At 41.3% G+C, this 27,209-nt stretch overlaps 1 protein-coding gene across 2 annotated transcripts in view; it reads right to left on the minus strand.

Annotated features, from left to right (window-relative positions):
* The window catches only part of VANGL1 (VANGL planar cell polarity protein 1), a 69,143-nt gene that overhangs the window by 39,611 nt on the left and 2,323 nt on the right, over positions 1-27,209 (minus strand). For both annotated transcript variants that reach the window (XM_027866787.1, XM_027866788.1), the window contains exons 2-3: positions 13,050-13,311; positions 1,985-2,117 (exon numbers count right to left, since the gene is read on the minus strand). In XM_027866787.1, the coding sequence (XP_027722588.1) occupies positions 1,985-2,117; positions 13,050-13,120 (204 nt within the window). In that variant the 5' untranslated portion in view covers positions 13,121-13,311. The remainder of the gene's footprint in view (positions 1-1,984; positions 2,118-13,049; positions 13,312-27,209) is intronic.

Below are 27,209 nucleotides of genomic sequence, written 5' to 3' on the forward strand. Positions count from 1 at the left end.
ATAATTAGAAAGTGGTCCTCAAAAATTCCAGGGTTATTTAACATTTCAGGGATTGGACTGCTTTAAAAAAAATTTTGAGCCATGCTGCATGGACCCACTATGTAATCTTGTTTGTAAATCAATTTAGGAGAGGAAAGCAGTGGGCCCTTGACTGCTCTCAGAGAAATGTCCAATGGCCAGTATCTATGTATATTCAGAAAGAAAGTATGAGATAGTATAAAGGATGTTAGATTTAGAATTAATGGACCTGAGTTCAAACCTTAGCTCTCCCACTTACCTGTGGCTTTGGGCAAGTCACTTAAACTTTCTAGGCTTCATTATCTTCTTCTTAAAATAAAGGGTTGAACTAAATTTCCTTTGAGGTCAACTTCAGCTCAAAAATCCATAAGCTTCAATAAACTCTAAGGTTCCGTCTTGCTCCAAATTGATGTTCTGTTATTTTATGATTCAGAGGGAGACACTGAAGTCAGGATCCTGTGTTCAGATCCCAGTTTGTCATTTACTCTGAAACCTTGGATAAGTCACTTTCCATCTTCTGAGTCTGTGGATTAAATTACCTCTACAATCCGTTCCAGTCTAAATCTGTGATCTTTTGGCCACCAGGCAGTATCATTTATTGTATCCATAACACCACAATATTCAGAGAAACAACTTTACAGCCAGATTTGCTGGAATACTATGAATGAAGCTATAGTACACCATCTAACACTTGGGAAAATTAATGCCACGGGGCCGTAAGCTGGCTAAGATCACTGCCAATCCTCTGATATGCATCTGAGACTAAGAGCCCCAAGGGGTTAACATGTAGCTTGATCATAATGTATAAATAACACGAGTACAATACCAGGCAGGGCAACATCCTGGGAGACATGTCTGCACATACACGTGTTTCTTCAGGCAAACATATGTGCACAACTCTGGAGTTTGATTTGCGTGTCTGAGGGTGTGTGTACTGTCCCTGATGGTTCGTTTGAGGGGGTGGTGGTGTCTGACTACACATATGCTTATGTGTGGTCTGTTTGTGAATGAATTTCCATCTGGGGAGTCGGGGAGAGGGGGGATGTGAATCTATAGGCACAGTCTCCCAATGAGCGCAATGGCACAAATTTCATCGCTACTGATACTCACGTTGGGCTCTGAATGCTGCCTTCACTACTTTCTCTGATCTCTCCCAATGCTAACTGAAGTCCTCTGTCACTATGACTTTTTAAAGGTGACCCTGCCAAAGGACACAGCAGCTTAAGGACTAGTTTTTCTTTCTATATAGAAAAACTGTTTTATTCAGAAACAAATGACAGAATCTCAGACTTAGAAAATTTAGTCGGACCGGTATGTTTGTAGGTACTTCCTAGACAACACCCCCAATAAGTATCTGGCCTCTGCTTACAGAGGTGCTGGAGAACCCATTAACTTTCAACACAATCTATTCTCCTTTTGGATAGCTCTAATTATTAGGAAGCGGGTTCTTCCCCTTACTTTGAGCCTAACTCTATCTCTCTGCAAATTGCACCCATTGTTTCTAGCTCAGTTCTTTGGGACCAGGCAGAATAAGATAGTTGCTCTATCTCCCTCAAACCTCCTTTTCTCTAAGCTAAATAGCTCCAATTTCTTTGACCAATTATATGATCCATTTTCCAGTTCTCCCTCTCATCACCTGTGGCTCCAAAGCCTCTAGTCAGTTATTCCTCTCCTCTAATGCTCCCAAATGGTTCGTTTTCTTTGATTATGCCTAATAATTCTGGTTTATCTCTCAGCACCATATAAAGTGTGGATAAGTAACCTCTGACTTAGAGGCAAAGTAATCACTGAGACAGGATGGAAAGAGCTAGATAAAAACGAATGAACATATCAGAAAAATAAATGTGAAAACCACAGGAGTGAGAAAGACAGTGCACTAAAAGTGAGAAAAAATATGAGCTGAAATTGGCCTCTGTCAGGTAATATCATCCTTTCACACCTGTTCTGTTCCCTCTTTTGTCCTTACCTGTACCTCCTCTCCTCGAGTGGAATCATTCCCCAACAGTGGTTCTGCTGGAGGGGCCTGAATGGTGACAGATTTTTCAGAACGGCTGCCATCTTTACTTCGGGGGGATTTGTGTCTCTCTCTGTTTCTCTCCCTGAGGAACAAAAACAGATACAAATATGAATATGGATATTAAGATGGATAGATATGAATACAGATATGTATGCTGTTGTTGTTGATTTAGTTGTGTCCAGCTCTTCATAATCCCATGGACTTGTCCGTGGGGTTTTCTTGGCAAAGACACTGAAGTAGTTTGCCATTTCCTTCTCCAGCGTGTCCCTGTCAGGGGTTAAGTGACTTGCCTTGGGTCACACAGCGAGTAAGTATCTGAGGCCAGATATGAACTCAGATCTTCCTGATTCCAGGCCTGGTGCTCTATCTACTGCATCACCTCACTGCCCAATAGCTATAGTTATAGATGTATTAAGATAATTAACTTAACAATTTCCTTCATGGCTATTCTCTTCTCATCATAAGATCACAGGATTTAGTGCACGAAGGAATCTTATCAATCACCTAATTCTAACGTGAAATTCAACATCAATTCATTCTGGATTTATGAAAATGTTATTACTTCTGCTGGTATGCAAACCGCACTATACGCCCCAAGGGTTGAACTTGTTTTTTTCATGTAGAATTTTCTTTCTGATGACACTTATTACCTGTGTGACTATGGGAAGGATCCATCCTTGTTGGGCCTCACTTTTCTCATTTGTAAAATGGGGATGACACAGTATCTATCTCACAGGGTTGCTGGGTCATCACATGAGAATGCAAGCAGAAATTCTTTTTTTTTCTATTTTTTTTCCTTCTGTTTTTTTTTTGACGAACATTACATTGCAACGTAAGTTAAGTGTCAACTGTTATTATTATTCTTTCTTAGCCAATGGCATGCATTAGAAGATACTGCTTTTTCTCAGTCCTACATCATGATCCAAAAGGAACAGGAAAGGGATTCTAAACTCATGTCAGATAATATGGTTGTATTATCAACTGCATAAGTTCAGGCCTGAAAGTCATTCTCCAATGACACCAGCTGATCTCAGAAACCCCCAAATACCCATAAGTGGGGAAAATAAATAGGAAAAATGTCAATGTTTTCTTTCTTTCTTTTTAAAAAATATGATCCAAGCGGTTATAACCACTTAAGGGAAACAGGCATTCAATACCAGATGAAACATTCTGGGTGGTCATCCAGGGATCCTTGAGCACACCCTGCTGTAATCCAATCTGGAGGTTACAAAAGGTATCAATCACTGTGGCAAAGCCCGCGGAGAGATGGGGTCACAACCTGTGCATTAAACACAGATGGAAAATGGCGCTCCTAGTCACAGCTGCTGACTGAGGATCAAAGGACTTCCACCATTCAGGCCCCTCAGTTGGCTAGAGTAAATACATAAGTGGGCTGCCCCTCCTTCCCACGGGATCCCTGAGCTCCCCAGAGACCCTGCCTCCAGCCAAACACTTGCCCTCATTCCCAAGAATGGTCACAATCTACTAAATGGGACTAACAGTGAAAAAAAAAAAATGCTTTGTTGTGAAAGTCATGCAGCTTACAGCAAAGTGAGGCTAAAGAAATTAATCTTTAAAAGTTAGTGGTAATTTAGACACAAATTTAAACTATTTATACCCTGGCTAACACTGAATTTCCATCTTACTAATGCCCTCCCTTCCTAAGGTAAGGTGCCACCCTTCTATTTATTCATTTAATCTCTCTTTCTATGTACGAAATATATACAGTAAGAAGTAATTTCGTTTTTCTTTGACAATGGGGTTAAATGACTTGCCCAGGGTTGCGCAGCTAGTAAGCGTCAAATGTCCGAGGCTGGATTTGAATTCAGGTCCTCCTGGCTCCAGGGCTGGTACCCTATCCACTGCACCACCTAGCTGCCCCCACGAAGTAATTTCAATAGGAAGAGAATGGTAACAACTGACTTACTAATTAACCAAGCCATATACCCACTTCTGACTTTGTGTATCAATCACCAAGCATTTATTAAATGCCTACTCTTCATCAGGTGCCGCGTTAGGTGCTAGAGATAAAAAGACAAAGTCAGACAGTTCCTGCCAGGAAGAAGCTTGTAGTCTAATGCAATCCATTGGTAGTCTTGTACAAGCCAAATCCTAATAATCAATAAACATTTCTTGAGTACCTACCACATGCTGGGCACTGTGTTAAGCTGGGGATACAGAGAAAGGCAATATCAAAATTGACAGGAAATCACAGATTCAGGGCAAAGGAGATGGGATAGAGGTGGGGAAGAGGAACCCGAGAAATAATTTAATCTAATCTCATTTTACAGATGAGGGAACTGAAGCACAGAGACATGAGGTGATTTGTCCAAGGTCAAACTGCTAGTAGAGGAGGTGAGATATGAACCCAGGCAAGCCTATGGACCCTTTAATCTGGAGCTCTTTATGCTACATACTGCTTGCCAGAATATCAATGGAATGGCAGTGGCCCTGAGCCCACAGGGGTAGTAGCAGCACAGGGCCAAGTACTCCTCCTTCCAGTCCTACTTGTTTCTAAGAGAACTGAGAGCCACAAAATAGCAAGAAATTCTCTATAATCTGATAATCCTTTGATAAAAATCAGGGTGAGACTGATAAAGGGATCTCTATCTAATAAAAGGAAGTTTTTCTCTTCTTTTTTTTTCAATCCTATGAAGCCTAGAGCCATAGCTATCTACAATCATCCTGGCTTACAGATCTTCCTAGAAATCCAGTCTGACTGATTAGCTAAATTTAAGTGTCAGTCAGAAGATATTAATGAATGTCTTTATGTTCTTCTTTTTTTCCTCTTAAGTGGTGCTATACAAACAGTTATCAAGTGTTTTTTGTTTGTTTTTTTTTGTTTTTTAAGCAGGCTAACTAGATAAAAGCTTTCACAAACTAAGTCAGGATCACCAAAGAGCCATTGCAATGGATATTGGCCAGGATAAGGTGACACTCCCATCATGGTGAACTAGTCATTGCAACTGTGTTTGTTTTTAAAGGATGTGACCTGTAAAAACAACTTTCCCACAGGTCATCAGTTAAATGGAAGCCTTCCTTGGTCTCCCAAGCTTCCCCTACAAAACCACCTAATGTTCATGTGTGCACATTCTGTACTTATTGTCTTCTCCATTAGAATGGAAGATCCCTGCAGGTTATTTTGCCTCTTTGTACTAGCATGGGGGGGAGCGAGGTGCTCAGTGGACAAAGTGCCTCGCCTGGAGTAAGGAGGACTCATCTTACTGAGTTCAAATCAGGCCTCAGATACTTAGCTAGTTGTATGGTCTTGGGCAAACCCTGTTTGCTTCAGTTTCTTCCTCTGTAAAATGAGCTGGAGAAAGAAAGGGCAAACCACTCCAGTATCTCTGCCAAGAAAAGCCAAACAAGATCATGAAGAGTTGGACATAATTGAACAACAACTATTTAGCAAAGTACCTTGGAATAAATCAATTAATAAGCATTTATTAAGTGCCTACTATGTGCCAGGCACTGTGCTAAGTGCTGGGCATCTAAAAAGAAGCAAAAAAATAGTCCCTGCCCTCAAGGAGCTTACAATCTAATGGCACAAAGGAAATGCTTAATAAATGCCTGATTGATTAATGAATACCAGGGAGAGATGCTTGACAGTCAAAGAATCTATCACACCGCTCCTTAACTGTGAGGACAGGCAAGAAAGAGACTCCATAACAACTATAATTCTCCACTAAAATTCCCAATCCAGAATCATGGTTTTGAAATCATCCCACAGCCATTCTAATGCTCAAAGTTGTACACAAGAAAGTCCCCCAGAACATCAATACTTTCTCTACAATATATTACTACAGCACACAATACCACAGATCTTAAAACAAAGTAAAGATCTGCCAGATGTCCTCAGGAATAGGGGATAATATTTATAGGACTATAACAGCATAGATCCAAAAGGGACCTTGGAGGCCATCTAGCCAAATGCCCTCATTTTATATATGAGGAAACTAAAGCTCAGGGAGATTAAGTGACTAGTTTATGGTCATACCAGTAGTAAGGACCAGAGACAGGATTTGAACCCAGACCCTCTGACTTCTCCCTGCAACAAAGGCTGATCTCCATTACATCAGACTTCAGGCATTTTCTCTAGCTGTCCCCTATTCTTAAAATGTTCTTACTGCTCATCTCCATCTACTGGCTTCCCCTACTTCCTTTAAGTTCCAACTAAAATCCCATCTTCTACAAAACATCTTTCCCAACCCCTCTTAATTCCAACGTCTTCCCTCTTTTAAATATTTCCTACTTATCCTGTATTTAACTTATCTGTACATGTTTATTTATCCTCATTGGATTATGAGCTCCTTGAAGGCAGGGACTGTCTTTTGTCCGGCTCTTAATACAGTGCTTGGCACACAGTAGGCACTTAATAAATGTTGACTGACATCAATATTTTGCCATCATTTGATGGTTAAGTCATGGAATACCTCGGCCCATGAAGAAGTAAAGCTACAGGTGAGCCCCAAAAGCCCAGGCTCCATCTGCTATGCCACACTGCCTCTCATTAGTGATATACATATATAGCCATACATGTGTCTGATGGCTTGCAGCTCAGTGGGTTCACAATATTAATAGCTTGCATTTATATAATTATTTCAAGTTTGCAAAACACTTTATATACCTTATCTCCTTTGACACAACAGTTGTGTGAGGCAGGTACTATTCATAATACTATTTTTCATAAAGGAACTGAAGCTCAGAGAACTTAAATGACCTGCTCAGGGTTACACAGATAGTAGGTCAGAGGTAGGATTTGAACTAGGTTTCTTCTGATTCCAAGTGCTTTCTATTCTACCCCATTGTCTTATACTTAGGTGTAGCTATGATAGCACATAGATCCTTCTGTCAGTAATTCTATACTAACTGGCTGTGTGATTCAGGACAAGTCATTTAACTTGTCTGCATCAGTTCCTACATCCCTACTTCACAGGGTAGTTAGGAGGATCAAACGAATTAATATTTGTAAAGCACTTTGCAAACTTTAAAATGCTATTATAAATGACAACTATTATGCCGATGATGGTGACATAATAGGAAGAGAAGGAGAAATAATAACAATAAAACCTGAAATGCATATAGTGCCTTAAGGTTTATAATTAAGTTAATTGATTTGAATTAAACTAACTTAATTAAATTAAAATTAAATTAATTTAAGTTTTATATCCATCTATCATTTTCCTTTGACCTTTACAACTCCCCTGTGAAGTAGTTGATGGAAGTATTCCTATACCCATTTATCAGAGGAGGGACCTGATTCATAGAGATTAAGTGACAGAGCTATCCCTAAGTAAAATGGGTTTTCTCCCATTAGAGGTCCAAAGCAGGCCCTGGGTGGCCACTTGGGTTGGACTAGATGGAATCTGAGTTCCCTTCCAACTATGAAATTCTGTGATCCAATGACTTGCCCAAGGTCATATGGCTAGTAAGCATCCAAAATGAAACTGACAATTTCAATGTTTTATGTATTATACCAACCTGTTAACATGGATGCAGATAAGTGTATTTGTATAACTGTGTGCATGTGATGCAAAAAAATAAGAAAATCTGTAAGAGTATCTGAGTGAGGGGGCAGCTAGGTGGCGCAGTGGATAGAGCACAGGCCCTGAAGTCAGAAGGACCTGAGTTCAAATCCGGCCTCAGATGAAACACTTGACACGTACTAGCTCTGTGTGACCTTGGGCAAGTCACTTAACCCTGACTGCCTCACTAAAAAAAAAAAAATAAAGTATCTGAGTGAGGCACGTATCTGTCTTTCCATGTGCATATGTGTAGCTATGGAATATAAATGGTTTTCCAGTTAAGCTGAGAACTGCCGCTTACTCCTCCTTTCTTCCCTTCTACAACCACCCCCAGTTCTAGGGTTCGGTTCCCATATAAAGAAAGCCTTTCCTGAGAAGGTAAGTTTTTTTTTCCCATCCTGATTCTTCCCTCCCACAAATAGCTGCACCATCCCCCCCCTCCCCGGTCCTTCATCCTTTCCTTCCCTTTACCATCATAAGTTGGTCCTCACATTTTCTCTCCCCTAACACTAGGCACAGGCCTTCTTCCAGGTCCTGCCTGATTCTGAAGCCATCTCTAAGTTAATACACTGTCAGCTCAGACTCTTGCCCTATCCCTTGGAGCTGTGTGGTAGACGACAAAGTTGAAAATAAAAGACAGATCTCTCCTGGGAAGCAGTTTTTCATTTCTAGTGAATTCTGTTCCAGGTGTCCTCTTCAAATCTCAATCATTCCTGGACCCCTCTATAATAAAACTGAAGGAGAATTACTAATCTACACGAAAACGGTGGCATAACAGCACTTTCCTACCCAACATTCCCAGTAAGCTAACTGGAAACTACTCTCCAGAGACTACAGCTTTGCAGCCAGGCTACAAAACTCAGACAACAGCTAGACAGTTCACATTTGTCCATCAACCTGGAAACTGGACAACCCTCAGAGGGTAATCACAATGTCATCAGGAGTATCAAATTCAGAACCATTTTATCATTCCTCTTTTGAAATCAGACTCCTACTGAAATAACCCCCCCAAAAAAAGTGTAGTCCCTTTCGTATCCAACTGTCTTATTCAGATCTGCTCAAATTCTGAGCATGTCTAAAAAAAACCAAAACAAAAACCCTCACTCAGTTTTCACAGACATACACACCTGGGTAATGCTCTATGCTTGGCTGGATCAAGGAACTTTCTCATTAACTAGTCCTTGGACAGGTACTATTACTGCTCAGAACACTGATAAAGGACACATCGCCATGCACCATCTATAAAATACATCCCTTGCCCTAGGGAGTTCCCAATCTCTATACCACAGATAATATACCTCAGTCACAGAATTCATTCACCCAACAGAGTGGTTAAAGCTCAGCAGTGGGGGAAGCTTGTAAACTATGCGCATCTATAAATCTCATCACAACCTAGATAGCTTTAGAACAATTTCATGGGATTTGAAGCTGGAAGGGAGATCTTCTGGTCCAGCTCCCTCATTTTATAGACAAAGAAACAGATCCATGACTTTCCCAAGGTTATTCATGTAGCAAAAGTACAAAGATTTAAACCTAGCTCTAACGTCAAATCCCATGCCTAGAACACCATGCTACCACCTATGTCTCTTGAGATATTTGATTAAATTCATGAACTGGTATATATATTCACTTGTCACTGGCAGAATGTCAGGGTCTCACAGAATCACTGATTATCAGAGAGAAAAGAGATCTCCAACACATAGCTGCCTGAATGCTCTCAATAACAAACCCAAGTGTAGTAGTAAGCAAAGCAGATGAGGATAGAAGAAAGAGCCCTGAAGAGCCCTAAAAAAGTAGATTCAGGTCTCATTTTTGCACCCTACTAGGTGTGTGAACTTGGCCAAGACATCTAGCCTATAATCCTTAGTTTTCTCCTCTGTAAAATGGGGTAATGAAACCCAGACTACCCACCTCCCGATGGTATTATATCAAACTGCTCTTTGGACTATGAAAATGTTATACAAATGTAAGGTGGACGGGATCATAGGTTTAGAGCTGGAAGGGGTCCTTTGAGATAATTTGGTCATAGGGTATTAGGACCACAAACTTAAAAGACAGTTTTAAAGGCCATTTTGTCTATCCCTTTCCTTTCATACATGTCGATACTGTTGCCCAGAGAATTTAAGTGACTTGCCCCAAAGTGACACGGATAAAAAGTAGCAGAGATGGGATTTGAACCTGGCCTTTGATTTCAAATCCATTGCTCTTTCCCTGGTACCACGCTAATCTTCTAATACGCTCATTCTATAGATAAAGAAATTGAGGCCCTGAGAGGTCCCAGCAAAATGGCCTTCATCATACAAATGGTAAGTAGAGAAGTTAGGAGGCAAATAGTTTGCTGTCTCCAAATCTAGACTGTTTTCATTAGGCCAGGATGCCTATCACCATGTAGATATCTCAGAAGGCCAAAGACTAGGGCCAAGGCAATTTAATATTCATGAAAGTGTGCCACTCAAACTGGCACTAGGGAACCGCAAGTGATTATTCACTCAACCAGAGCTAATGACTATTTGCAAAGTACGCTGAGCATGAGGGAGACACAAAGAAAGACCATCCACAAGGAGCTAACAGGATGGTGCCAGAGGTTCACAGGTTTAGAGCAGCAAGGGGCCTTAAAGAGGCCTTATCATCAAATCCCTCCCCCCCCCTTTTTTTTTTTACAAATGAGGAAAAAAGAGTGACTCACCTAAAGTCATACAGGTATTAAATGTCAGGGCTAGGTTTTGAACACAGGTCCTCTGGGTCGAATCTTAGCACTCTTTTCACCATAGCACAATGTTTTCCTAGTAGAAAGAATACTTTTGGTCTTGAGGTCAGAAGACCTGGGTTCAAGTGCTATCTTTAGAATATAGCTGTCCAGCTAGTTATAGGATCCTGAGCCAGACATTTAACTGTTTCAGGTCTCAGTTATCTTATCTGTAAAATGGGGAGAATACTTGCACTACCAACCTCACAGGATTACTGTGAGGAAAATGCTTTGTAAAGCTTAAACACTGTTTAAGTGTTAATTATTATGAACATCTAGAGGGGTGGGGGTGGGGTGATAAGTTGCCTATTCAAATAAATGGAATAGTAATTAGGATAGGATATGTATATGAGAGGTATACACACTACAAAATCAGATCAGGGCTTACTACAAGGAAACAGGAAGAGGAGGGAAGGTCTTCATGAAAGAGGTGGTATTTCCGCTAAGCCATGAAGACTGGATTACATGTCAACAGGCTGAGTGAGATGAGAAAAGAGGGAATTCCAGGCTAAGAAACACTGCAAACAGTCTACCCAAAACAAACAAACAAACAAAAAAAAAAACACAAGTAAATCACTAAATCCCTCAAAATTCTGGTTTATATAATTTTGGGGAAGAAAAGGAAAGGTGACTATGTTGACAGGGTACATGCTTTCCTAGGCAGGTCTAAGGAGTTAAGAGTACAGCTATTCTCAGTGTTCTGAGATGTTTATCCAATTGTTTACATTTATTTATGCCCTAACTTGCCTCATCATCTGAAAGGCCTTCCACAGTTCCAGCACCTTCTGTGTTATAATCACTTTTGTTCTGTTACAAATTATTTGGAAAACCTCAAAATACTCAATTCGAACTGATATTCCAAAACGAGAGTACTGCAACCTTAGGCTGGGGCTTTGGGTTGTAAGTCTACCCTTTTACCTCCCATTTCTATTAGAAAAGCCTTTTCTAGGCTCTGAAATATATAGTGTATTTTAATAACAGGTTTGGAGACTGAATCTATGATTTATATCTGTGAAGGGAAGCTCCCTGAATGAGGAAATTCCTTCTACCAATGCAGATTAGCACCTTCTCTGCATTCATAGTCTTTAGAGAGTTACCATGCTATAGATGAAGAGTTAAGGGTCTTGCTCAGGGTCAGAGTCAACACGTATCTGAGGCAGGACTTCCCCATCTTCCTGATTCTTCAGGAAGACTTGTCCCCTATTCCATGTTGCCCCATCATTTTACTTATAATAGATGACAATAATAATAATAATAACAAAGTGCTTTCACATATATCATCTCATTTGATGCTCCTCAAAAATCCCTGAGACGTCAGTAAAGAGGGCATTATTATCCTGATTTCACAGAGGAGGAACCCACAATTCAAAGGCTGACTTGTGCAAGGTTACATGCTCAGACACAGTAGGACCAAAGCTAAAACTTGGCCAAGACTTCTGCTTGTTTTCTTTCCACTGTACCAGTATACCTCTCCAATTTATTTATTTTTTCTTTCTTTTCTTTCTTTCTTTCTTTCTTTCTTTCTTTCTTCTTTCTTTCTTTCTTTCTTTCTTTCTTTCTTTCTTTCTTTCTTTCTTTCTCTTTCTCTCTCTCTCTCTCTCTCTCTTTCTCTCTCTCTCTCTTTCTTTCTTTCTTTTTTCAATCTTCTGACCATGGTGGTCTACAGCTCCAGCTTCCTCCTATCCCTAACTGATGACTTCAATGATTGATTCTGAAACAGTATGGGAACTAATGCATTCTATTACACCTACCCACTACCGTAACCAACACTATAATACCTTATTAGAAGTTCAGAGGCTTACCATGGTTTAACAGAACACTCCATGGTAGCACCATGTTGAACAGGTCATCCCTTTGATCTGACTAAAATTAGCTCCGTCGGTTATAATAGCCCTGAAGAGGCCAAGCACTGTTTTGATACAGACCATATGTAGGCCAGTAAGCTTTGCTCAGAGAAAAGACCTTTGTTCCATAGCTACAGGCTATATCACCCAGGAGGGCTATATTGATGTAGGCTAGGACAAGCACAGCCAGAAAGAATGGCCCAGCTCAAGCAATTGGTGCCATGGGAAGAGCTCTGGGTTTGCAATCAGATGGCCTGGTTTCAAATCCCAGCTCTTTCTTTTGCGTGACCTGTACCAGGTCACTCTCCTTCTCTGAGGCTCAGTTTCCTCATGTGTCAAATCAATGAATTGGACAAATGATTCCAAAAAGTCAATTCAAAGGCTAAACCTATGATCTTAGGACCCAACACTGCTACTGAGAAATGAATTTCAAAGTGCAGCTTCTAACCCATCCATAGTCAACAGGAACATCCCCTGACAGGAAAGAAGACAAATCAACACCTTCGCTTTTCATTTACATATTTGGTTAATTGTTAAAGGAGGGGAGTGATACCCTCAGAGAAGTGCTCAGAACTGAAAGGAACATTGCAGCTGAAGTAAGAACCTTAATCTAAACTCAATTATGAAAAGAACAAGAGGCCATCCACTGTCTTTTGCTAGAAAATCTAATTTGGCAGGTAGTTATTCCTCATGCATTTTAAAAGCTCTTTCAGGATCCAGTTACCCGTATTGTCAAGGGAGACAAACTCCTGGCTCTACCAATTCAACAGCACTCTACTTTGAAATGTTCTAACCTGTGAAACAATTTCAACAGCATCAGTGGTAGAGGCAACGCTCGAACACACACTGGAACATTTCCCAGATAAGGAAGAGGTGAATAATCAATAAAGTTTACCTACCCTGGTCTGTGAGATTTCTTGGAGTGACTTGAATAGTAGGAATATCCAGAGTACGTGGATTCGGTATCCATAGCAGAGGGCACCTTGCCCTCGGGGAAGGGGCAGGGATTGGTTTTCCTTGGGAGAAACCGACCACCGCTATGGTGCTTTTCACTGAGGGCACTCCTGAGACCCGGGAGGAGTCTGGGAATTGGAGAGTGGTCTTCAACTCTTCCACCTTGAGAAAGGCTATGAAAAAGATACCTTAACCTGCAACATTCACCTAAAAGGGGAAAAATGAAATATTACAGCAACAGCATCCAATCAGCAGCAACTCAATATTCCGAGTTTTGATTACGGAGTATTTAGATAAGAAGTGGAGAGAGGAAGGTTAATATTAACGTTATCTGGGCATCTAGAAAGGGATCCAGCTCCAGGTCTCCCACTCCTGCAGTTCGCAGTCACCTCACACATGTCCCATATGTGAAGAGGATACCAGTAACCCCTCAAGACCCCTTCTCCCCTCAGATCTCTCATTTGAAGCAAGAAGAGATGGTTTCAATCTCCCTTATTTTCAGTGCCTTCCCTCTGTTGATTATTTCCAATTTATCCTGTATATAGCTTGTGTGTGTGTGTGTGTGTGTGTGTGTGTGTGGTCTCCTCTATTAGACCATAAGTTTCTTGTTGTCTTACCACTGGACTTGGATGACTGGAAGAAAGTGAGGCTGATGTCTCTGTGCATCTCTTCCTCACTTAAATCCAATTCATGAGCAAATCAAGATATCACATGATGTCACTAGTCCTCTTCAGATGAATGAAGGAACATAAATTTCTTGAAGGTGTGGACTGTCTTTTGCCTTTCTTTGTATCCCCAGTGCTTAGCACAGTGCATGGCATATAGTAGGCGTTTAATAAATGTTTACTGACTGCTTGGCTTCCCAACAGGTACATTACAATGAACGAACACACCCTCATCATTTATCAGTTCAGAGATATATGGGAGTCACAGGATCAGAGTTGAAGCTGGAAGAACAATGGACTCCAAGTTACAATAACCTGGGTTCAAATCCTACCTATATCACACCAAGTAAACCTCCCTTTATCTTAGATCTGTTTCTAATCATTTCATTTCCAGGAAGCATGGTACAATAGAAAGAGTACTGGTTTAAGAGTCAGAAGACCTGAGTTCAAATCCCGCCTCAGACTTTACTACTTGTGTGACCTATGAGCCTGTGTTTCATTTCTAAAACCAGGCAAATCACACTTACCACAGACACAGGAGGTGAAAGCAGTGGTGAGAGCCACTAATCCCTACATGAGGTTTCCCACAGATCACATATTGATTTAGTTTTAAAATGTAATATTATCTATATTTTAATGTGTTTTTATTAATTTTGTTAAATATTTCCCAACTACATTTCAATCTGGTTTGTCCTGTACTCGGGAATGTTGTGGGTAAGATATCTGACACCTCTGGTGAAAGGACTGAATAAGAATTTTATAGAAAGCACCAAGTGCTATATAAGTGTCGTGGTAGTGGTGGTGGTAGTAGTAGTAGTGGTAGTGGTGGTGGTGGCGCTGGTGGTAGTGGTGGTAGTAATAGCAGTGATGGTAGTGGTAGCAGTAGTAGTAGTAGTATTTAAATAGTATTTAGGTAGTATTTAAGGCTAAATGATCCCCCTTATTTTTAGTGTTTTCTTCCTCCTCAAATTATATTTACCAAACCGTATAAATGTTATAACCACCCAATTGAATGTAAGCTACTTGAAGGCAGGAACTATTGTTTGTTTGCTTTTTCATCTCAGTTTCTCTAGCTGATAGCATAGTGCTGGCCACAGAGTATTCACTTAATAAATGCTTACTAGTAAGTTGCCCACAGTCACATGGGTATTAAAAGGGCAGCACTGCGGTTTGAACTCAGGTCCTCTGGCTTCAAATCCATTGTTTTTTCCATGCTAAGTCTCTACTGTTCTATCCATAACCAACACTCCCCACCAATGAGGCAGTTTTCAGAGCAAAAAGTGTCCTGAGTATGTCCTTGCCAGTTTTATCAACCTTAGCAACTGTACACAGATCATTCTTGCAGTCAGTGTGGCAAAATGCTAAAGCCCCTGAATTCTTGGAAAAGGAAAGAACCCACCCATGGGAATCCAAAAGCCCTGCTTCCTTCCTTGCATCCCACCACATTGGAACCATGTTCCATCTGTCATCTGCTTTCCTTACATCGCCATCCAAACATAACAGCTCCTGTCCATAGCTCCATATGGGAGCTGAAACAGCAGACATAGACAACTGCAATGAGCTACGTATGTGTCAGGGAATAATAAAGACTGTAAACTCAGGGCCAAGCAGAGAGAGAGGAAATAGAGGCAAACTGCCCTGACTACAGCTGCCACCTCCAACTCCGGAAGCAGGCTTGTCTCACTATATACAAATTCTATAGAGTGGCACACATTTTCTGATGTATTTTTACAGTTAATAAAATTCCTGATTTTTAAAATACATCCTTTCTGCTGAGGATATTTACAGAAACATAGGATCCACATCCTTCCCCTCAACTGAGTTGTCTATCCCAGAACCTCTTCTTTTCTCAGCCCCTCAGCATCTCATCAGCTCCCATGGGCTCAATTTTCATCTCTGTGTAAATGACTCCCAAATCTGCACATCTTCTTTCTCCTCTCTCCTAAGCTCCAGGTCTGTATTATCAATTGCCTACTGGGCATCTCTCTTCTAGGCATCTCAAATTCAGGATGAGTGAAATGGAATTTTTCCCCTGAATCCATCCCTTCTTCTGAAATGTCCTGCTTCTACGGAGGGACCACAATCCTTCAGTTCACCCAGGTTCCAGGTCCTGGGATCATGCCCAACTCCTCACTCTCCCTAATTCCCCATATTCGATCAGTTACTAAGTCTCATCAATTCTCTCTTACTACATCTCTTACATCAGTTCCCTTTTCTCCATTCACATGGTCACCCTCTAATTCAAGGCTTCATCACCTCTCACATGAACTACTGCAAAAGTATTCTACCTCCTTCTGCCTCACACCTTTTCCTTCTCCAATCTAACTTCTATACAGCTGCCAAAATGATATGCCTATGGCACAGATCTGACAATGTACTCCCATACTTAAGAGGTTTCAGTGGCTCCCTAGTACCTTAGGAAAAAATACAAACTCCTCTGTCTAGCTTATAAAATCCCTCCCAATCTGCCTCCAGTCTTCCTTTCCAAATTTATTAGACATTATTCCCTCCAGAGCAATGTCCTTTCCATTATATCACACTGAATCCCTTGCTTTCTTCAAAGTTCAGGTCAACCACCTTCTACCTGGTGCTTTCCTGATCCTCCCTTTCCCCTAAATGGCAAGTGGTCCCCAATTACCTTATACTTAATTTGTATTTACATATACGTGTGTGTGTGTGTGTGTGTAGACATACTTACTATATATATATACACACACACACACAGTTTGTATTTACACACACACAGACACAGAGACACACAGACACAGACACAGACAGACAGACAGACACACACACACACCCCTAAATAAAAGGAAGAAAAGCTACTTGAGGGCAGGGGCTGGTTTTTTTTTTCTCTTCCTCCTCCTCCTCCTCCCCTCCTCCTCCTTTTTGGTCTTTGTAGCTCTGAGGTTGAGCATAGTGCAGATGACAAAATTGATGAGTGATACGTGATTAATTGCTTGATGGAAGAGATTTTAGAGATATATTATCTGGTCCAATTCCTCTATTTTACAGAAGAAGCAACAGACTGGAGCCTTCAAAATCTCTACAAGCAAAAACAGTCCAAGAACCTTCCAAAAAAATATCAAGTGGGGATTCACTTCCTCTTACCACAAACTTCCCAAGGAAATTTAGTTTTATAATTCCAGTGTTGCCACAACAATTTACTACATTATGTCATGATAAGTAAGCTTCCCTTTATCTTAGACTCTTTTCTAATCTTATTTTCAGGTCAGCATGGTACAATAGATTGAGTGATGGACTGTGAGGAAGGAAAACTTGGGTTCTACAAGTGCCACCTCTGATACTTAACTTTGTGACAATTGGCAAGTCAATTGAGCACTCTCAGACTCAGCTGCCTCTTCTGTAAAATTAGAATAATTATATCCTAGCACCTACCTTATGGCTACCTATTGTGAGGTCTGAATATGATTAATTTATGTAAAATGTTTTCTGTACACTTTCAAATGCCAAACAAACGTCAATTACTCATATTGGCCGATTGGAAAGAGCCAGGCCTGGGAATTTTTAGAAGGCCTAGGTCAGGGGTGGGGAACTTGTAGCCTCGAGGCCACATGTGGTGGGGCCTTTTGACTGAGTCCAAGTTTTACAGTAACAAATTCTTTTGTTAAGGAGATTTATCCTGTGAAGTTTGGATTCAGTCAAAGGGCCACACTTGAGGACCTAGAGGGCCACGTGTGGCCTCAAGGCTGTAGGTTCCCCACCCCTGTCAATGATACAAAGACAAATATGAAGCAGTCCCTGACCTTGAAACTCAAACTTGAACCTAGGAAAGTTGGCCATCTACAGTCTCAACAAATGCAACAATGAATGGGGAGTGGTAGAGCTCTCAGAGTTCTCATGTTTATTTTGCATATACAATTATCCCTTCCACATCATGACTTTCCCCATCATGGATATACTGGGGGTCAGCATAAGAAATTAAATGGGAATTTTGGGGGGTTGTGCAGAAGCCACAGACTACACACAAAGACAGATGACACAGAAAGTTTAGAAATTCAGAAATGCATAAAATATGAAATGTGTATAGTACTGTACAATATCAACATATTTTATCTTTTAATACCACAATAATTTTGACTTCTTCTCTGGTGTGAAGGGAGGGCCAAAAAATTTTCCTCAGATTTTCCAGATGGCAGGGGCACCATGCCGCTAATCCCTATGATGTAGAAGGGAAAACTACTTATCTGAGTATCTATTGTTTCTTCTCTTTCAGGAACCTTCAGAGAAGGAAGGTACTGTACTCAGTATGTCCGCATCCCTAATATTAGGACATGAACCCTCACTGGTACATTTGTCTTCAGTGGTTAACCAATTAGCTCACAGGAATGGTATCAACTGCATCACACAGCAAGGTCAGTAGATGGATAGAAAGAAGAAAGATAAATTGAGTGAATTTATTAAGCACTTACTATGTGCCAGGCATCACACTATGCACTGGGAAGACAAGTTACAAACAAGGATACAGTGGGAAGACAGCCAGGAAGTGGCATGGAGCCCTGGGCCCCAGCCATATAGAGCTTTTGCTCAACTATGGGATCTGGGGGAGCCAGGGAAGGAGTCCAAGTTTCCAGTGAGTAGAAACTACCAGAGTATAGGTACAAAACATTATCCCCATAAACCTGAAACATCATACTCTATCATAAATGCACTCAGCAGAAGTGGGAAGAGAGGGCAGGTAAAGTACAAAGAGGGTGCTGGTAGGAAGCACATGACCCAGGCAACTCCCATTCCAACATTGCAGGGTCCAGACTGCCTTTCCCTTCCTGTGGTCTCCTTATGCTGCTCCCCTGGGAACAGCCCTCTCCATTTGTAGCTCTGCTAGATTCCACGGTCCTGTCCTAAGCAGCTGAGCTGTTAATGCCCAGAGCACTCTGGACTCATGAAGCTCCTCCTTGTCTAATGTCCTAGATTGACTGGAACTATTCCCTTCTGCATGTGGACAAGCAAGGAACTAAATATGGCCAAAGTTATGGGGACTGGGTGGAGGAGGGAGAAATTCCAACCTCCCCAGAAGACAGAGATGATTTACTCTCAAGGACTGGGTTCTTAGCTAGCTATTTTTTCTGCTACCAGAGTTCACCCTCCTTGGAGCTGTCTCCTGCCTCCACTAACTCCCTAGAACAGGAGCTCTTAACCTGTTGTCCGAGAACTTGTTTACAAATATTTTTATAACTGTATTTCAAAATACTTGGCTTTCTTTCTAATCCAATGAATTTTATTTTGGTGTATTTAAAAGCATTATTCTGATAGGCTTCACTAGATTACCAAAGAGCTCCATCCATGCAGGGGTGTGCTGGAGCCAGTTCAAACCTACTCAAACCAGTTGTTACAGTTTCAGTGTGAGCATTTATGTCTTGGAAAATGGCAAACACAACAAATTAGAGCTTGATTTACTGTATCAGTGATTGTATAAGCTTAAGAGAGTGAGAAAGAAAATATTAATAATGAAGATTAAATGTAAAAGCATGTCCAGTGCTCATTTTTTTTTGAAAGCCAGTTGTTAAATGTTACTAGCACATCCTTGGATACGTGACACACAAAAAGGTTAAGAACTCTGCTCTCGGTTGTCTTGTTTTATAGACGCCACCAAGTAATAACCAAGTAATTGACCAATCCTGGCCAGCTGAGTTTAAATTCCATTAAATTGGAATGAAGAACATGTTCACCCTTGTAAAAGGATGACCAAGTAGAGATGTTCTTTGCACTTCTTTGGGACCCTAACAATGACTTGTCTGTTATCCATCCATCACATTCTCTGATTTCTTCAGTTCAAATGGGCCCTTACTTTAGGATGTTCCACCTTCCACATCCTTACCTTTCCAAACCAAAGTAGCTTTCCCTGGTTGCCAGCCTCTAAACTGTGTTGTTTCCACCTTTTAAAATGCATCCTCCTAGAGGGCATGGGTTATCTATGAGTTTGCATTTGTATTCTCAGCATTTGGGGCAGCTAGAGTGCCAGGCCTGGAGTTAGGAAGACTCATTTTCCTAAGTTCAAATCCAGCCTCTGATATTTACTAGCTGTGTGACCTTGGACAAGTCATTTAACCCTGTTTGCCTCAATTTCCTCATCTGTAAAATGAGCTGGAGAAGGAAATGGCAAACCACTTCAATTTCTTTGCCAAGAAAACCCTAAATGGGGTCACAAAGAGTCAGACACAACTGAAATGTCAGAGCACTTAGCAATGTTTGGCAGGGCGTACACTTTTAAAGAAAGCTTTTTCATTCATTCACTCATTCATTTATTTCCCCTTTCCATCCATTTCCATAATTCATAGAGGCAGCTGCGTACAAAAATGGATAGAACATTGGTACTGGAGTCAGAAAGACCTGAGTTCAAATCCAACCTCAGACACTTAGTGGTATGATTGTGGGCAAGTCATTTAACTTCTGTCTGCCTCAGTTTCCTCAATTATAAAATGAGAATAATAATAGCACCTACCTCACAGGATTGTTGTGAGGATCAAATGAGTTATTATTTGTAAAGTACTTAGCAGAATGCCCAGCACACAGTACACAGCACTTAAAAAATGATTGTTCCTTCCACTCCTTCTCCTCAGTCAGTCCCGGGCCAGCTCCAGGCAGGGGACCACAAGAACTAACCCGGCTTCTAAGGCAGCTTTTCCTAATATACCATTCCTAGTCAACGAATTTACAGCAGCTCCAGTGAGAAAAATGCAGAGCAGCCTTGGAACTGCTAACTAATTAAATCTGACTGTAAATTAAGGAAAAGGAAGGGAGGTAAAGACAGCACCAAACCCATAAAATCTCAGGTTAATTTATTTAAAAACAGGCTAGAGACTCAGGACAACAGGTCAGCTGAACTCAAGCAGGAAATATGCCCTGAAGGTTATCATTGCGACAGTCGTATTTACAAGATAATTTGTTGCGCTCAAAAGGTTGTAACAAAGCTCCCAGATGCAGGAGGCAGAGATGATCAGGAAATATAATAAAGCAACAAGAGAATGCTGCGTCAAATCAACAATCATTTATTAAGCACCTACTACTGCCAGGTACTTGTGCTAAGCACGGGGATTCAAAGAAAGGCAAAAGACAGTCCCTGCCCTCAAGCAGCTTACAATCTAATAGCCACAAATATTAACTGGATAGATAGCTGGAGGGGCAGGGGAAGGGAGGAAGGCATAGACATAGGACCCATATGATGGTTTTGTGACAGACCTCAATATACACTGGGAACAATTTGATTTTAGAGTAATAAAACTGTAGGGCTGGAAATAGATTATAAATAATAGAATGCTAAAGGGACCATGGAGATCATTTAGTCCAATCTCCTTTTTACAGATGGTGTAAACAAGAGGCCATTTGCACTGGTTAGGCTCTGCTCCCTTCTCCATTCTGATCTCTTAGTGAAACTGTTCAACTCCACCCTGTCTTCAGCTCTCCAGTCCTTTGCCTCTTTATCCTAGAGCCGATCTTGCCCTGAAAACCTCAGCCTTGGATTATCCTCACCATCTGTTGCCTTTGCTTCCACTCTCATGCTACTGAACAAAGCCAGAGAATATCACAAACCCTACTGCCTGGGTCCATGACAAATCTGTGTTACACAATCTCAACTGGATCCTCACTGCTGCAAAGCAATCCTTGTACATCTCCCTAATTGAGTCAATATCTCAATCAATTCAGAGACTTTTCCAAATGTTTCCACTGCTGCTCAAATCTTCCATAATAACTCTACTCCACATCATCTCTAAGAGCCTTGCCTCATATTTCACTAAAAAAAAAATTGAGGTTATTTGCTGAGAACTTCTCCCTTCTTCCTCATCTCAAATCACTCATATGCCTTCCCCTAATAGCAACTCCTATTTATCCCTGCTTCACATGAACAAGATGGCCCCTCTCCTTGTCAAGGGAAACCCCTCTATGTATACAAATGATCACTTGATCAATAAATAAACAATTATTAAGTGCCTATGTGCCAGGCACTGTGCTGAGAGCTGGATGATTTCACTTGGTGAGGTCATCATCTCCCACTGATTCAAATACCATCTCAATGTTAAGGATTCTCAGATATTCTCTGGCCCTAATCCCTCTCTTCTAACTTCCAGACCTGCATTTCCCAAGTGCCTACCAGGCATCTCAAACTGCATGTCCCATACACATCTTAAAGTCAACATTTCCAAAAAGAACTCATTATTTTTCCCCTGTAAATCCCGCCCTCTTCCTAATTTCCCTATGACTGTTGAGGGCACCACCACCCTCCAAGTCACCCTGGCTTGGAACCTGGGCATTATCCTCGACTCCTCACTCTCTCTCACACCCTTTGCCATATCTCTGGTGAAGACCTTCCGCATATCAAACCTGGACACCCCTGCCACAGCCTGCTGGTTAGCCCACCTGCCACAGTCTCTCCCCACTCAAGTCCATCTCCCAGGCAGTCACCAAACTGATTTTCCTAAAACTCGAGTCTGACCCTGTCACCCACCCCTCACTGAACAAAAGCCAGTGGTTTCCTATTACCTCTCAAATATAAAATCCTCTGGTGTTCAAAGCCTATTATAACCTGCCTCTCCTCCAACCTTTCCAGACTTCTTTTATAAAAGTGGATATGACTTTAGGGAAAACAGAGATGAGTACCACTTAAGGGAGAAGTCAGGAGTTCCTAACCTTTTTAGGGTCACAGACCCCTCTGACAGTCTGGTAAAGCCTACAGATCCCTTCTCTGAATAATGTTTTTAAATGTATAAAATACAATATATAGGATTACAAAGGAGACCAATTATATTGAAATATAGTGATCAAAAATTATTTTTAAATAATGAGATCACAGACACCAGGTTAAGTAAGTAGAAATCTATAGTGAAGGGGATAATGAATTATGGAAATAACACCAGCAAAAGAAAAGTAGCTCTCATCAATAATGAAAAGATAAAAATATGAGTTGAAAAACTCACGTCCTCTTTCAAACAAAGGGTTTCTGTTTGGCTAGGTTTTAAAGGGGCCTATCTACCTTAGGATGAACATACAAAACCACAGGCTGAATTTGAAAAGTCTTGCATACCCACATTCTCTTGTGGATGATTTCTCAGTATAACATTTAGGATACAGTACTTATCCTTAGAAGTTCTTTTGAGTACTATTACTGGCTTTCTTCCTACTCCCAACTCCCCTTTAATGGGTAATTTAATGTCATGGAGGAAGAAGCCCTGAGCAAAGTCCAAGCCCTATTCATGTGGAGGCTCTGCAAATGCTCCTAATCACAGATGATTTTGTACAAGCTGTATTGAGCCGCAGGACACAACGATGCCTCTTTAATGAAATCCATAGAAATGTGAAAGACATTTTCCTTTCCACCATTGCTGCTTGTAACAAAGCAGATGAAAAATACAAATTGCCCAGACTGTGGTATGACATGTTGCTAGGCAAGGAGTCTGTCCAATGAATCTGTGAGTGGTCACACACGTGCACACTGGAAGGAACACATAGCCGTTCTACTTGTGGTAAGCCTCTCCAAACTCAGCTGGGCTGGTCTTTCAAAACAGGGAGTCTAGTCCTGGAGTCACACTTAAAGCCTTTTCGGCATGACAGACCTACTGGGGGCACAGTCTTCAAGAACTCAAGGTCATTACCATATCAAAAGGGCACATATCATCATACAGTGGAAAAAGCACTAGATTTGGAATCAGATGACCCAAGGTCAAATCTCAGCCCTGCCACTTATTATTTATGTGATCCTTACAAGTCACTTAACCTCTCTGGGCCTCAGTTTTCACACCTGTAAAATAAGGGAGCTGAACCAGATGTCCTCTGAGGTCCCTTTCCAATTCTAGCTGTACATACACAGCTGCTGCCGCCTGTCTACAGTCAATCAAGCCCAGAACTGAGTAGAAGGAAGAGGAGAGCTACATTGTATTTGGGAGACTGTGTTTTCAACAACCGCAAACTGTGGGATACATGCAAAAGTCCATCTCTTTAACACTAACATTCCCTCAGTGAGGCTACATGGTTGTGAATCAAAGAACATTACAATCTCAGAACAATCAAAATTAAAAATAACTCAAAGGCCAATGGAAAGACCATTAATGGGCATAAATCAGTAGTAGTAAACTACCAATTATTTACACATGCTAAATGATGTAAAAGGCTGGCTTCCCCCTGACCTTTAAATCTTATCTTCCCCACCCATGTTGCCCAAAGTCTGATTCCCTTTAACACAACACATTATTGAAGAGATCTACTGCTAGAAAAGGCAGAATTGGTGGCACAACAGATAGAGTATCAGGTCTGGAGTCAGGAAGACCTGAGTTCAAATACAGCCTCAGATACTTCCTAGCTGTGTGACCCTGGGCAAGTTGCTTAACCCTGTTTGCCTCAGTTTTCTCATCTGTAAAATGAACTGGAAAAGGAAATGGCAAATCACTCCAGTGTCTTTGCCAGGAAAACCCCAAATGGGTCAAGAAGAGTCAGACGTGACTGAAACAATTGAAAAATTACTAGAAAAGTAAGCATAAGACAAAGGATGGACAGTCCAGGTACTTCACTGGTATCTGAGAGATTCAAAAATGAAGTCAATAGAGTACTGCTGGGTGGATGCACTAATGAAGATTTACAGAACGGAGCCGCTAAGAATGGTAGAACAGACGGAAGAGAGAAAATGATGATCTGGAGAGGCTGTACTGTGTAGCAGAAAGAATGGATGCTTTGGCTCTGTGTTCCTGATTAACTCTGGGATCTTAGACAAAGCCCTTTACCTTTCTAGGCCTCATCACCCTTTTCTTTAAAACGAGGGGCTTAGAGCCATCTTCCTGTACATCTGTGGAAGGTGTACCCATCCCAATAAAACCACATATCCACCACTGGACCAGATGGGAAGATTCTCCTTTAAATACAGGATTTGAAAAAGTTAGCTGTATTTTGTGGGTTTTCCTTATGTCTTGGAGCAAAAACAATCTTTTCTATGGGAATACATCTTCAATTTTATAATTATTTTGCCATTTTGTCACTATAATAATTATGATTATTTTACCACTGGGCATCTAAAAGAATTTGTTTTACGTTAGCTTTACAGCCCAAAACACGGATCTGGTAAACCAGAGGATAACTGTAGTTAGGGAGGCTGTGGGTACAACTGTGCATAGAACTTTGCTAACCCTTAGAGATTAATGGGACTTTTAGGACCATTCTGTCCATCCACTCGTTTTACAGATAGATAATCTGTTGTTTGTTTTCATTCCATTGAGTCCAACATGACCCCATAGACCACAGCACACTGATATTGTCCATGGGGTTTTCTTAGCAAGGACACTGGAGTGGTTTGTCATTTCATTCTCCAGTAGATTAAGGCAAAGAGAGGTTAAGTGACTTGTCCAAGGTCACACAGCTAGTAAGCGAACCCAGATTTAAACTCAGGTCTTCCTGACTCCAGGCCCAGAGCTCTATCCACTGAGCCACCTACCTGCCTCAAAATAAGACTACTACTAGCATTTATATAGCACGTTACTGTTTGCAAAGAACTTTACTTAGATTTTCCCATTTGATTCTCACAAGAGCCCCGGAAACAGGTGCTATTATTATCCTCATTTGATAGATAAGGAGACTGAGGCCGATGGAGGTTAAGTGACTTGCCCGTCACAGAAGTAGCAAGGGATGAGGGTGGATTAGGCGGCTCAGTGTTTAGAGCACTGGGCTTAGAGTCAGGAAGACTCATCTTCCTGAGTTCAAATCTGACTTCAAGACACTTATTAGCTGTATGACCCTGAGCAAGTTATGTAACTTCGTTTGCCTCAGTTTCCTCTTCTGTCAAATGAGCTGGAGAAGGAAACCTCAAATGAAGAAACCCCCAAATAGAATCCCAAGGAGTCAGACAGGACTGAACAACAACTCCTTGACCCCAAGTCCAGCACTCAATCCACTGAACTACTTAGCTGCTTCTGAGGCTTCAGGAGGTTAATTAACCTCTCTGGTGATGGGGGCAGAAACTTATATATGTTTCCTTAGGGGGTACCATCTACCATCATGTGATTTTCAAGTTTGACGAATATTAAGCATGCACTGGGCTAGCACTGGAGGATTTACTTAGATAAGTCATAGCCCTGCTCTCATGGAACGTTCAACTTAGTAAGCTACTTGCTCCCCTATAACATTCATTTTGAAAATAATTTTTCTCTTACCAATTCCTTTTCACTCTTCTTTATCACTGATCTATATGCCCTGATGCCAGGATGATGAATCATGGGGGAGTGGGGAAAACATGAGAGAGGGGAGGAAGAAGAGAGACAGAAACTGGGGGAAAAGAAGCATATGAATGCATATGTTGGCAAAGAATCATTAAGAGAGAATGTATGGCAAGGGTCTCCACGAATTTTGCCAGACCAGTGGTCTATAGCATATGGACAACTCATAAAATCTAGGACTGAAAAAGATATTATGGATAATAATATCCAACCCTCTCATTTTTATAGATGAGAAAATTGAGGTCCTGAGAGGCAAGAGGCAAAATGATTTCTCTACTTCCTTACCAAGAGAAAGTGGATTTGAACCCCAGGCTTGACTACAAGCTCAAAGCTTTTTCTTTCTTTCTTTTTTTTTCTTTTTAGGCAAGTGGGGTTAAGTGACTTGCCCAGGGTCACACAGTAAGTATCAAGTGTTTGGTCTGAGGCTGGATTTGAACTCAGGTCCTCCTGGCTTCAGAGCCAGTGCTCTCTACACTGAGCCACCTACCTGCCCCTCAAAGCTTTTTCTGCTCTACCACAGGGCTTGTCCCCTCCCCCCCCAGCTTGGTGACAATGTTTCACGGTGCTTATTGTATATTCAAGAATCCAAGTCGCTTCTCTGTAACCATTCTCAAACGAATGCTTCTCTGCCACTGGTCACATGTAAAGGAAATGGCAGGCTTCTTCCACCCCCGCTGAAATACAGATTTCAGCTCCCTCACCAGATGAAATCTCTCTAGGGTCCACACACTCTAATCCCTTTTATAACACCTTTATCATTGGTGTACACATGTTTGAACAGCTGTAAGTGGTTAGGAATCTGTTTTTGTATTTTGGGTAGTATTATTTTTATCTGTAGGATAATTTTTATTCAGGTGTGTCCTCTCCCTCCCCCACTTCTTCCATGCCTTCTATTTCCCCTCCCCCTCTTCTTCCATGCCTATTTCTTTTGTAGCAAACTCCCTAGGGTGTCTGACACAGTGAAGGCTCAGCATAGTAAGAGTTGATAATGATGACAAGAATTGAAGCCGACAGCCAAGAAACGTACATGTACCCTGAGTAACACATTCCAGCTAGTGAAGAGGAGATCTCTGATAGAGTCTATCCCCAGAAAGCCAAGGCTGCCCTTGGGGGCAGCTGGCCTGTCCCCTTCCCCCTCACCCTAAATGCAACCATCCTGGAAATGGCACTTTCACTCGACTAATTCAATTAGTTTCATTAGAAATTCTACAGCAATACAGCACTCACA

The sequence above is a fragment of the Vombatus ursinus genome, unplaced genomic scaffold (genome assembly GCF_900497805.2).
Source record: "Vombatus ursinus unplaced genomic scaffold, bare-nosed wombat genome assembly UNPS02014782.1, whole genome shotgun sequence".
NCBI classification, from domain to species: Eukaryota; Metazoa; Chordata; class Mammalia; order Diprotodontia; family Vombatidae; genus Vombatus; species Vombatus ursinus.